The 12,203-nt window shown below is 38.9% G+C and overlaps 2 protein-coding genes across 2 annotated transcripts; one reads left to right on the forward strand and one right to left on the reverse strand.

The window, feature by feature from the left end:
• Positions 1–3,767: 3,767 nt before the first annotated feature.
• Positions 3,768–7,411, forward strand: LOC121988641 (neutral/alkaline invertase 1, mitochondrial-like). The gene is made up of 6 exons (XM_042542172.1): positions 3,768–4,578; positions 4,918–5,083; positions 5,168–5,379; positions 5,824–6,317; positions 6,684–6,732; positions 6,823–7,411. Exons 1-6 carry the CDS (start codon positions 3,928–3,930, stop codon positions 7,147–7,149), a joined length of 1,899 nt encoding a protein of 632 aa, XP_042398106.1. The 5' UTR covers positions 3,768–3,927; the 3' UTR covers positions 7,150–7,411.
• Positions 7,412–8,059: 648 nt separating this feature from the next.
• LOC121988642 (gibberellin 2-beta-dioxygenase 1-like) lies at positions 8,060–11,903 on the reverse strand. Its single transcript, XM_042542173.1, has 3 exons — positions 11,497–11,903; positions 8,861–9,254; positions 8,060–8,345 (listed from the first exon to the last, which is right to left on the reverse strand). Exons 1-3 carry the CDS (start codon positions 11,877–11,879, stop codon positions 8,070–8,072), a joined length of 1,053 nt encoding a protein of 350 aa, XP_042398107.1. The 5' UTR covers positions 11,880–11,903; the 3' UTR covers positions 8,060–8,069.
• Between the last annotated feature and the right edge of the window lie 300 nt (positions 11,904–12,203).

The raw sequence follows: 12,203 nt of genomic DNA on the forward strand, positions 1-12,203 counted from the left end.
TCTAATCAGTCAGGAGGCTCATCTGAGTAGATCGTTGTCCGACCGGGGTCACTACAGAGAGAACATCAGATGCTCATAACTGACCAAGCCGATCGGAGCGCATCTCCAGTCAAGCAAGAAACAATCTGCCAAATCGAGGTCCTACGGAGAAGAGTAGCTAAGATCGACCGGGTGGGGAATCCTGGCCGAGCGACTCCCCCACTCGGCTAAGCAGTGGGACCCTTCTCATATCTTGTAATATCCTTCTGGGAGATGATGTTGCTGACAATAGGGCATGGTCAACAGATAAATCGTACGATGAAAGTTTCTACTGTCATATCCTGGATTTGCATGTCCTGTTAAGGTATGGTGTCAGAGTCACTTTCTTGACAGGTTTTTTCAAGGACGGTTGGGAAACGTGCCCATATTTTGAGAAGTGTGCATGTCACCTACTGTAACACTATATAAAGGGGGGTTCATGCACCGGTGGAGATATCTGATATCTGTTATTTATGCTTGTGCTCTCATTGCTACTAGATTGTTTCATCGTCTTTCTACTGTTCTGATAACTGACTTGAGCGTCGGAGGGCCAACGCCAAGGACCCCTTCCTTGGCCTGGCACTGTTGTTTCTTGAGTTGCAGATCTGAGGGGAGTCTTCACGCGGTCAACTGAGGAACCACATCCCCAGCTAGTCTTTTTCAATGTTTTCGGACATGATCATGGAACAACCAACATTTTACCATGTCAATCTCACAACTCAACGAGTAATGATCATTGATCGATCATTGATGTTGCCCATTAGTCTGAGCTCCTATATAAGGAGGCTGTGATCATTAGATAAAAAGGTTACGCATACAAAAGTTGGAGCTTTCGACCTACGTTTCCCCTCCTCCTCTATAGTGCATCTCTTGCTCGACAGTATACCTGTGTAGCAGTCAGGCACCACCCAGTTCATCGTGACTATCAGTACTTGGTGTACACCACGGATAATCATTCTATCTTGGAAAACAGACAATCCGAGAAACTCTTAAAGCACAGCTATAGACGAGACGAATTTGTTTCAAGAAAACTGCATCCATCACAGCCTCGATTCATCTGCTCGCTCATCCACTCTGCTCGCTCATCCTCTCATCTGCTTATCCTCTACTCGCTCATCGACTCATCCAATGTGCTCATCCGCTCATCCGCTCTGCATGCTCTACCTGTTTAACCACTGAAATGTTTAAAAATATGATAGATATGTAATTTTGTTTTTGTTTAAAAAAACTAGATTTATTAAGTAAATTTATCAAAAAATAATAATAATCTAAGACAAGAAAAAAATCAACAAAACACGAACAATTCCAATATTTATTTTATATCAAATGATATGAAGAATCATGTAGCAGTAAAACTAAGGCTAATACGTGCCTTGACTCGTTATGATCTACGCAAGAATTATTTGGAGTCTCCTATGTTAAATCCAATTAATTTTATTGACTATTTTGATGATCAATTTTATTGACTATATTTGAAATGATGAATTTAATTTTATGAAAGTTTTTCGTCATTAAAATAAATTGAAAAGTACGCAAAGTCCAATATCTTTTGATCATGTAAGAAAAATTCTTATACATATATCATAGTTGTGAATCAAATCATGGATACCTAGATGATAACTTAAATATTTTATCATGGCATCATAACCCAAAGATCTATATTGGAAGTCTTATGATTATTATTGATTTATATTGTATCTGATGCATTGATAGTATAAATATATTTCTCATGTATAGATACACAGATGATAACTCTAGAGTCCGGATTTGATTCATATATGAGCACCGTCATTTGGTCCATAAAAAAGTTTACTAGAACCAACCCCACTTAGCAGAAGTAACCCCGATGAGATTATCTGCGCTTTCGCATATTTGTAGTGATCGATGACTGGATAGATATGGACGAATCTTTCAAAAATACAAAATAATAAAGCAAAATTATTTAAGGAAAAACTTATCGTTCAAGATGTCGTTCTCTGCCTTAAAAATGCAAAATGAGGAAAACATGATGGAAAAGTACATTGATATTCTCTCTTTCACAAAATGGGGAAGCATATGATTATTTATGAGTTCATTAGTAGAAAACTCCATGGCCTTGAATAATTCATGGCTGCCGCATAAAGATGACAAGAATCTATCAGATAGAATACAAAAACTAATTTTCAAAAAAAATAATAATAAAAGAAAGATTTTTTTTTCCCCTTTCCCTTCCTCTACTAAGTCATAGACCACAAAAAAAACTCAAAAGATAATGAGAAAAAAAAGCAAAATAAATGTCTTTTAAATATTAATATTTAACAAAAATATTTAAAGCATTTTTTGCAACGAAATAATAATTTTTCCCTCGATTTTAAGTTATTTGAGATATTTTATGATGAATTTAATTTCAAACACATGTTGCATGTGTATCAAACTATCACATAAATAGAAAGTAAATTTCAAAAGAAAAGAAACATATTCTTTCTTTCCCTATAAAATAATATATAGGCCAGAAATGTATCTATCTTTGGTGCGACCCAACACATCCCACACGGCAATGAGAAAAATGAGTACGGAAATCCCCTTTAAATATTTATTTTTTAATTAATACTAAGGGAGAGAAAATAGAAAATGAGCAATTTATTTGTCTAAATGTAAAACAAAATTCAATATAATTTTTATTTAATTGTAATTTTTTCTACTATCGACATATCACATATTGGTTGGTAAAGACTCAATTTATGACTTTCATTCAATCATTACAGGTTATATAATTGATGTTTGTGTTTATGGATAAAAGTCTTGTGATTTTTTTTAAAGCTCATATGTCGAAATATTTTTATTTATCATTCATTCATATGATCAGTCTGATTCTATAGCTTTTTTTATTGATGAATAAATTCGAGAAGTATACATGAACCCCATTATTTATGTTGAGTGGGAAATAAATAATATAATTGAACTCAAAAGAATTAATAACTTTTAAATTTTCATCATCTAGTTTTTTTTTTAAAAATCATAACTAATTGGTCAAAGTCCTTTTTTATTATCTCTAATTTATAAAAATATTAACATGCATAAAAATAACAAAATTTAATTTTCATATATATTGCTAAATTAATTAGTTTAATTGAGAAATATTGAGAACAAAAAGTTTGACACGCAAAGACTATTATAAAATTGGAAAAGTATACTCACGATTATAAAATAAGAAGAAAATAAATTAAAATGGCATGACCATTTTAAAAAATAAATACTCTTATCAATATAATTAAAAAGTGGGAAAAAGACATATTTTCTTCCTCTAATATTAAATTTTAATATGCAAAATTCTCAAAATTTATTCATTTCCAATATCTTCTTATCCAATCCAACTCATCGGTCCCCTTCCTTAACAGGGCCCCATTGCCAAAAATTGCTCTCCGCTCCCTTCCCGACTGCCACGTGGCGGACGCTTTTCCTTACCTAATCTCGCCGCCGCGTCAGTCGCGACGTGCTTATCCATTTCTCTCTACCCGTCCTGTGCTTCCACGTGTCTTTACTCGCCGCCGTCTGTTCTCGATCTGACGGCAGCAACGGTTTTATGGCCTTTATAAAATTCGTGGTCGGCGGCCAGTGTTCCCAGATTTTTCAGTCTTTCTTTTGTCATCTGCCGTCCGTTCTCAATCGGACGGGTAGGATCGTCTTCGGGGGCATGTGCTTCGTTTGCGCGTGGTCGGTGGTTCCTTTCTCCGCACGTTGTCTCCTTTGTTTCGCCTTATAAAACGAGGACGTAACCAACTCAAGTTACGCCTCTTTCTTCTCCGTTTGAATCCTGCGTTTTTACAGATCAGTTCATTTGTTTAAGTTTATTCTTGCATTTTGGTCCCTGTGGGCATTCAGTTGAGTCCTTGAAGTATTCGATATTTCGACTTCGGATCCTTCTCTTTGATGACTGCAACCGGCTCCATGGAGATCGCCGTCGCCGTGAGGCCCTTCGGCCGTCTCCTCGCCGCCCAGATCTTGCCTTCGTGTCCCCGGTTCCGTGCCCCCGCCGCGGTCGGCGCTTTCTTAGTCCACGGGCGCCGCTTCTCGAAGCGAACCGTCGGATCAGCCTCCTCCAGGATCCGCGCCGCCGTCGCCCCCGCGAAGGACGAGGCGGGGATCTCGGACTCGCGCCGGCTATCCACCGCGACAGGACCGTTGCAGCCCGGTGGCGATCGGGCCTTCGAGCGGATCTTCGTTCAGGGCCTCGCGGCCGTGAAGCCGCTGGTGATCGAGCTCGTGGAGCCGGAGAGGGAGCTTCTGGCGGAGGTGATGGTGGAAAAGGAGGAGGAGATTCTTGAGAGAGTAGTAGTGAAGGATGCCAAAGAGCGGAAAGAGACGGCGGATGAGAAGGAGGCTTGGAGGTTGCTGAAAGACGCGGTGGTGAGCTACTGCGGAAGCGCAGTCGGGACGGTGGCAGCCAACGACCCGGCAGCGGAAGCTCTCAATTACGATCAGGTTTTCATCCGGGACTTCGTCCCTTCAGCGCTCGCCTTCCTCCTCAAAGGGGAGACCGAGATTGTTCGAAATTTCCTCTTGCACACCTTGCAATTGCAGGTAATACCTATAAAAAAATCTGCTTTTCCATCTATTAATTACTCTATCGATCTCCTGGTACAACTTTATTCCTTTTCAAAGATTTCCTCAACTATTCCACCAATCCTATCTCCTTTATTGGCACTTTAACTCTTAATCAAGAAGAGACTCCTAGAAACAGCCTTGAATTGTGAAACTTGAAATTTTCATCTTCTTCAGCTATCTTGTTTCAATGATTTTAAGAAAGCCATGAAACTTTTCTTTTTCAATTTGAATGAATTAACATGGACGAATCTTTTTGGTATCCTTCTGATTTGAATGCAAACCATGTTTACTTTTGTGTATTTCCTTGATAAGTAGAGTTGGGAGAAGACTGTGGACTGTTACAGCCCTGGACAAGGGTTAATGCCCGCAAGCTTCAAGGTTCGAAGTGTGCCCATAGATGGAAGAAAGGATGAAGTCAAGGAGGTGCTGGACCCTGATTTCGGTGAATCAGCCATCGGACGAGTCGCTCCGGTAGATTCTGGTAGGTCAATTAATAAGAACTTTTACTCTCTAGAGAGATAAATGCTAGCAAATCGCTTTGAGGCACTGATTCCTTGTTTTACAGGGTTGTGGTGGATCATATTGCTAAGAGCCTATGGAAAGATTACAGGGGACTATACATTACAAGAGAGAGTGGATGTGCAGATTGGCATTCAATTGATCTTGAACTTGTGCTTATCTGATGGGTTCGATATGTTCCCTACTCTACTTGTTGCCGACGGCTCTTGCATGATAGACCGACGAATGGGCATCCATGGACATCCTCTCGAGATTCAGGTATATGAGTTTTAATGTTGTATCTTTTTTCAGTCGATCCTTAACACATTTATCATTCTAGTAATTTGCAACTGAAAGTTCTAAGTGAATTCGCTTATGGTTTCTACCTTAGATACTTTCCTCTTCTTGCTTTCTTCCAACTGATACTTCCAAGTTAAATTGACTGGCTAATCATTGAGGTTTAGATACAAGTAATGTATGTATGTTAGAAGCAATTTATTTTAACGGTGTAGGAAACTTATCAGTACTGAAATAAGATTATGTTTACAAGCTGAATTATTAATCGATGCATGGATTTAAGGTCAATTAAATAGTCCAAAGATTCTCTAAGCCTGGATGAACTTAAGTATACAAGAGTAATTAATCAGTTGTAGTATTGGCTAAGCTGATTCTGTGATGTTTATTTACATGACAATGTGTATTTGACAATTTTATATCATACAGGCTTTGTTCTACTGCGCTTTGCGTTGTTCACGTGAAATGATCGTCATTAATGACGGATCCAGGAGCTTGCTGAGTGCTGTTAACAAGAGGCTCACTGCTCTATCATTCCACATCAGAGAGTACTATTGGGTGGACATGAAAAAGATCAATGAGATCTATCGCTACAAGACAGAAGAATATTCTCAAGATGCTACTAACAAATTCAACATCTATCCGGAGCAAATTCCTAGCTGGCTAGTCGATTGGATTCCTGAAAAAGGCGGCTACTTGATCGGGAACCTTCAGCCAGCTCACATGGATTTTAGGTTCTTCTCACTTGGTAACCTATGGGCTATCATTTCTTCCTTAACGACTCCAAGGCAAGCTGAGGACATTCTAAACCTGATGGAGAACAAATGGGAGGATTTCGTAGGAACTATGCCTCTAAAGATATGTTATCCTGCATTAGAAAATGAAGAATGGCGCATAATTACTGGAAGTGATCCGAAAAATACGTAAGTTACAACAGCCCGATATTGCCTTCTATTTAATGAGAGTTTCAGTATTTACAGCTTAGAACTCGAATCAAATTCATATCATCCTTCATCTACAAGACATGTTGGTGATGTTGTGGATATTGAATACTACTAGTTATTCTTGAAGGAAAGATAACAAGCATCCATGAAGTCGAAAATTTTCTTTGATGATTGAATCATGATTGCCAAGTATCTTAATCTAATAACAGTCAGTAATTTGCAAATCAAATTTCTATCATCCTTCAGCAAGACTATGTTATCGATATCAAATATACTTGTTATCTGAAAGCAAAGACAACAAGCTTACATTTTCTTAATCTAATAACGGTGGTTGATAAATCGCAGGCCTTGGTCGTATCATAATGGTGGATCATGGCCTACTTTACTGTGGCAGGTACTGAAGTGTCCATCGATACTTCTCTATCATTCGTTCTCTTTCGCTTCCAATCATTTTTCTAACCGTATTGTCTTTGTGATGTTGCAGTTCACTTTGGCTTGCATCAAAATGGGCAGGCCTGAGTTAGCCCGAAAGGCTGTCGATGTAGCTGAGAAAAGGCTTTCAGACGATCAATGGCCTGAGTACTACGACACCCCAACAGCTAGATTCATCGGAAAGCAGTCGCGGCTGTACCAAACATGGACAATTGCTGGGTTTCTGGCATCAAAGTTGCTACTGCAGAATCCAGAAATGGCCTCCATATTCACATTTGAGGAAGATATGGAGTTACTGGAAGGCTGTGCCTGCAGTCTGATGAACCATCCTCGTGCCAAATGCTCGCGACGTGCTCTGAAACCGCAGGTCCTCATATAACTCGTCGAAAATACACAACCATTCTTTGATGCTTGTAGTATATATAGGAGAAAAAAAACCATACATGTAAGAGGGATCAACCTCCACACACCATTGTCTCCCCATTGAGGTATGCTCCTTTTTTGTTGAGCTACCATGATGGTGAAAAGATTTGGGCCTTGTAGTAAGAAATTAATATGTATATTTTGATAACAAAGTGATTCATATTTGCTATTCTACTAAATGTCAATAAAGCTCTGTATATTGTTGTTTTGTTTTTTTACTTCGTCCTGTTAATCATAACTTTCTATCATAATGTCACATCTAATCATTTCATGATTTCTCTTTGAGCATAAATTTCACATCTTGTCGACTAACTAAATGAGAGAAGATTCAAGCCTACTCTCATGGACTATTAAATCATGTTAAAATAGTGTTTGATTTAATAGTTTTAGTAATGTTGCTCTCTTTTGCATCAAATCATTCCACATCAAGTTATTGCTTTGGCAACAATGAAAGGCATTTAATGAGCCCACATGATATATTAATGCTTTATTGATCACTTAAATTAATGATGCATTAGTGAAGTTTATTGGATGATAGTGCACTTTAGAAAATGCAATCAAATTTCTCATTTAAAATACAAAAAAAAATACAACAATATAAACCACAAAAGAGATAAAAATATACACACCAATAAACAACACTCAATATTACAACAAAGGGTAAAAAAACATTGCACTAAAACATGGTAAGAACCACTCTTCATCTACTTCTAATTGCCAAAATTTCGGGTGATCTTAAAAGTGAGTCTTAGGGCATGCAACGCGATGTTTAGTCTCTCAAATAACAAAATAGTAATTATGCTTATACTATAATTTTCTTCCTCTAATATTCTATTTAGTCCTATAAATTGTTTTTTAGGGGAGCATTTCAAAGAGTTAAAGGAAATCTATATCTTCTTTGTCATCAGTTTCTGCAAGGAAGAGGTCAAGTCTATTATAGCCAAGCCTTAGGGTGTACATGGCTCTCTTGAACTCACCCCAAGTGAAGGATTTGTATCGCCTAGGCCAATGCGATTTATTAATCATCTCATAAAGTGGTGAAATTCTCGTCGATAGGGATGGTGCCGCGAAGAAGACGGTCGACATTCTCGATCTAGAGGAGTTGGCCAATGCTCTATGTCGAACACTTATTAGCCTTCCATTCGTCATAACCTTTAAAAAAAAAATCACACACAAATCACTATTAAAATTACAAAATTTGAAGCCAAAACAAGAATAGTAATATTGTCTTGTAATTCTTAAAAATCTCTTTTTAGGTGGATTGTAACCTTGCTTAAAGTTGATTATCCTACATCAGCAACCTTAAACCCCTAACCTATGAGGCCAGACAAAATGACCCCCGAGCAAGGAACAGTAGTACTCTGCCAACACATGCCCCTACTTTGCTATCCTGACAAGAACACCAAAAGGTGCATCACATTTCAGCATCCAACTCACAAACCCTAGTGTCGAATAAAGTTTTTAGGGTTCCAAAATCCAATCAATGCACACATGCACAAATTTAACCCCACATAGATGGAGTTCGCTGTCAAATTGCTAGCCAGATAGATTTTGTCATTTCGAAGCCCGAGCCCCTTTATTGAATGACCGCATTGAGATTTTGGGGTTTAGATTATTTTGGGGTTTGAGGTTTAGGGGTTAAAAAGGTAGAGAAAATATATACTAACCTGGAGAAGATCTCCAATGTTGACGTACAATGCGGTGGGGTCCGCTGGCACAGGGAGCCACTCCACCTCATGTTCGTCCGACGTGGAAGGCAGTCGGATCTGTAAGCCATCCACATCATTCGACCACAAGATGCTCAACAATTGCGGGTCGGAGTGCTCTCCGAACCCGACCCTCACGCTGCCCGTTCCGTTACCGACCTTATCGTCGTCCGCCGACCCGGGCAGGCAAGGGGGAGTTGGGTAATGGTTGAACCGGATCAAGGAGTCATTGTCCGTGTCATCGAGCATGCGGCTGAATACTCGGGTGTCTTGTAGCCCCAATCCCTCCGCGAGCATCTCCAGTAGCTCAATTGCAAGCTGCCTCACTTGCTTCACGTATTCATTCACCACCGCACTACAATTGTATCGTAAAAACAGTCAAGATCTTATTGAATTTTCAAAAAAAAAAACTGAAATTGTATTTTTTTTTAACCCAAAAGGTAGCCATAGTGTAGATGACAAACAACTTTAACTCAGATGTGGTGTACTTTCAGTGTGCCCTGTTTGCTCCCTCTCTCTACACTATTTCAGTGCTATAGATCATGCTATTATTATTATTATTATTATTATTATTATTATTTCAAAAATAAGAAAAATAATTAAAAAAATGTTTTTTAGGCATTGATGATTGATGATGGCTCAGCACTCACAGAAAAGGGAATAATTCTCTGATCTGTTCTTGTGTTTATTTTTGCCACTTTTGCCGAGTCATCATCATGCCAATTCGACTAGCAACATTGTGATGAAGAAAGATGGTTAGTTACAGTTCTCATTGAGATCCAAGTGCCAGTCGACCGCGGCGATTCGGCTGGCTTTCGAATGCCTCTCTAAACCCCCTAGGAATTCGATCACCTCTAACTCTAGACCGCCAATGCAAGTATCAGCCAATGCACTTCTCCAAGAAACAAGGAAACTAAACCCCATAACCCTGACGACCAATGCAAACGAAGCGAAATCACGACACAATGAGACATTGAATTGCATCGCGATGAACTAAAAGCATTGTGTAGCACACAATGGATCACATTTGGATCAAATAGACAGACAGATAGACAGACAAACAAACAAATGGATGCTAGATATTGCAAAAGGACTTCATCTCAACTCAACTCAGTGGTGGTCATATCTGCACACAACCAAGCCAGGCATGAACTCCACTAACCCTTGAAACTTTTATGTTCTTCTTTTTGATCTTTAATTTAATTTGATAGTGAATTATCTGAATAGGTTGGGATTGAGGTTTTGAGGCCCACAGTGTCCCCAAATCCGAATGATTCATGGCTCTTTAGACCAGTTGCAGCTTCTGTTGGGGTTTCCAATTTGATTTGGTTGGCAGTGAAGATGGAGAAAGGGTTGTGAGCTGTGGATTTGAGCCTCTCAACCCTTCCTTGTCTGTCCTCTCTCTGACAAGATATGACAACTTACCCCAACTCATTGTGTGTCTGCATGCCTTTTCTTAGACTCCCTCACCCACTTTCACTCTCTCTTTTGCTTCTTCTTCTTCTTCTTCATCTTCTTCTTTTTAAATTATAATATGTTATTTATAACAAAATGTTTAAAACCTAAACGGTTCGATCGAACCGGTACTATTGGTTTGCGACTCTCCCTTAGTCTAAATAAGTTTGAGGAAGGACTTAAAGTAGGGCACATCAACTTTTGTGACTATCCTTAGTTTGTAGACTAACCCTTATTTTTGATGTTCATGCCATTAAATTTATTTGTTTTCTTAATTATTGAATTATATATTGATAGTGTAGGAGTATTTAGTCAAATATGAGACGTAAAAACAGAGCATAATATATCTGACAATTTTTGTTTATAATAAATGAAAAACATTCTTTAATAAATCATTATAAATACAAATTTAAGAATCACCAACATTTATTTGTGTGGGATATATTTAGTAAATTTTATTTACACTTCAATTGGAAGATGAGTTAGGTGTTGTTCGACTTATGAAGCTAAGGCATGGAAGGCTTACCAAGCAACAACCCAAGGAAGGAAGATGGCATCACAAAACCTTTTTTTTTTTATTGTCGAAAATTAAATTAAAACAAAATAATCATAAATGTTATTCAAACCTTTTCTTGTTGGAATTTTATTTTTTGGAGGAAAAAAAAAAAGTATAGATGCTCTTCATGTTCAAATACCCACCTCCCTATTTTCTTTTCTTTTATTTGATAAGACTTCTCTTGCTCTCATCCATATGTCCATGTCAATGGGCATCAATATATCCATTCCTCTAGTAAATTATATATAAAACTTTCGCAATTTCAAGTATTTACTTAGTAGAACTTATCGGCCGGCCTTCCGCGGGGGTTCTATCGACTCCTATGTAAATCATACTCATTTCACATAGTGAACTTCGACCCTCTTGTTAGTTTTTGTTGATAGTGTGCTTAGAATTGTGCTAGAGAAGGAAAAGGAACTAGAAGTGTTATGTTTTGACTAGTTTACCTCTTGTTCTCCATTATTGAACCGACCGGACCGACTCAATTGGAGTTATAACTAGTTGATTATTATTGAATAAAGTATATTAAATCGATTTTTTTTAAATGGAAAAAGAAAATAATTTTAAGCTAAAGAAAAGTGAGGACCTGAAGTGGGAGGCGTTGAGGTTGGGGATGGAGTTCGCTTTCATGGCAACGTGGGCAGGGTGGGAGTGGAGGAGGAGGTACTCCAGCTCGCCCATGTCGCCGTTGAAGCCGATGTTGCGCACGCCGTAGCCGAGTGGTGACGGCGGCCCGGCGCCAAGTTTGTCGCCTGGAGGGAGGGCGAAGAAGCTGGCGGCGGCGGTTGCCATGGCGGCCGCCGAGGCCGCCACACCGTGGTTGACCACCTTGAAGAAGCCGAGGTCCTCGGCAGCACGGGTGAGGCGCTCCGCAGCACGTGTGCGGCGCCACGAGAGGTCGACGACCGGGAAGGGGAGGCAGGGCAGGAGCTTGTTGGCGGCGGGTAGGCGGGCAGAGGGAACGACCATGGCGCTGTTGCCGGAGGGAAGGGGAGGAGTAATGTCGTGGTGGTGGCGGAGGAGGAGGAGGAGGAGGAGAGGTGAAGGCTTTTGGGGGCTTATTTATAAGCGTTATTTTGTAATAATTTTACTATATATAGTAATATAAAAAAATAAATAAATAAACAAATTTGATTAAATAATATATATATATATATTATATGTGAAAAAAAATATAAATGTTAGAGAAGATTTGACTTATTTTGACTTTTTTAAATTATTATTATTATTGTTAATTTGACCGTATTGGATTTAAGAATTTCTGTAAATAGCGGATAAGATTTTCCCCTTCTT

The sequence above is a fragment of the Zingiber officinale genome, chromosome 6B (genome assembly GCF_018446385.1).
Source record: "Zingiber officinale cultivar Zhangliang chromosome 6B, Zo_v1.1, whole genome shotgun sequence".
Lineage (NCBI taxonomy): Eukaryota > Viridiplantae > Streptophyta > Magnoliopsida > Zingiberales > Zingiberaceae > Zingiber > Zingiber officinale.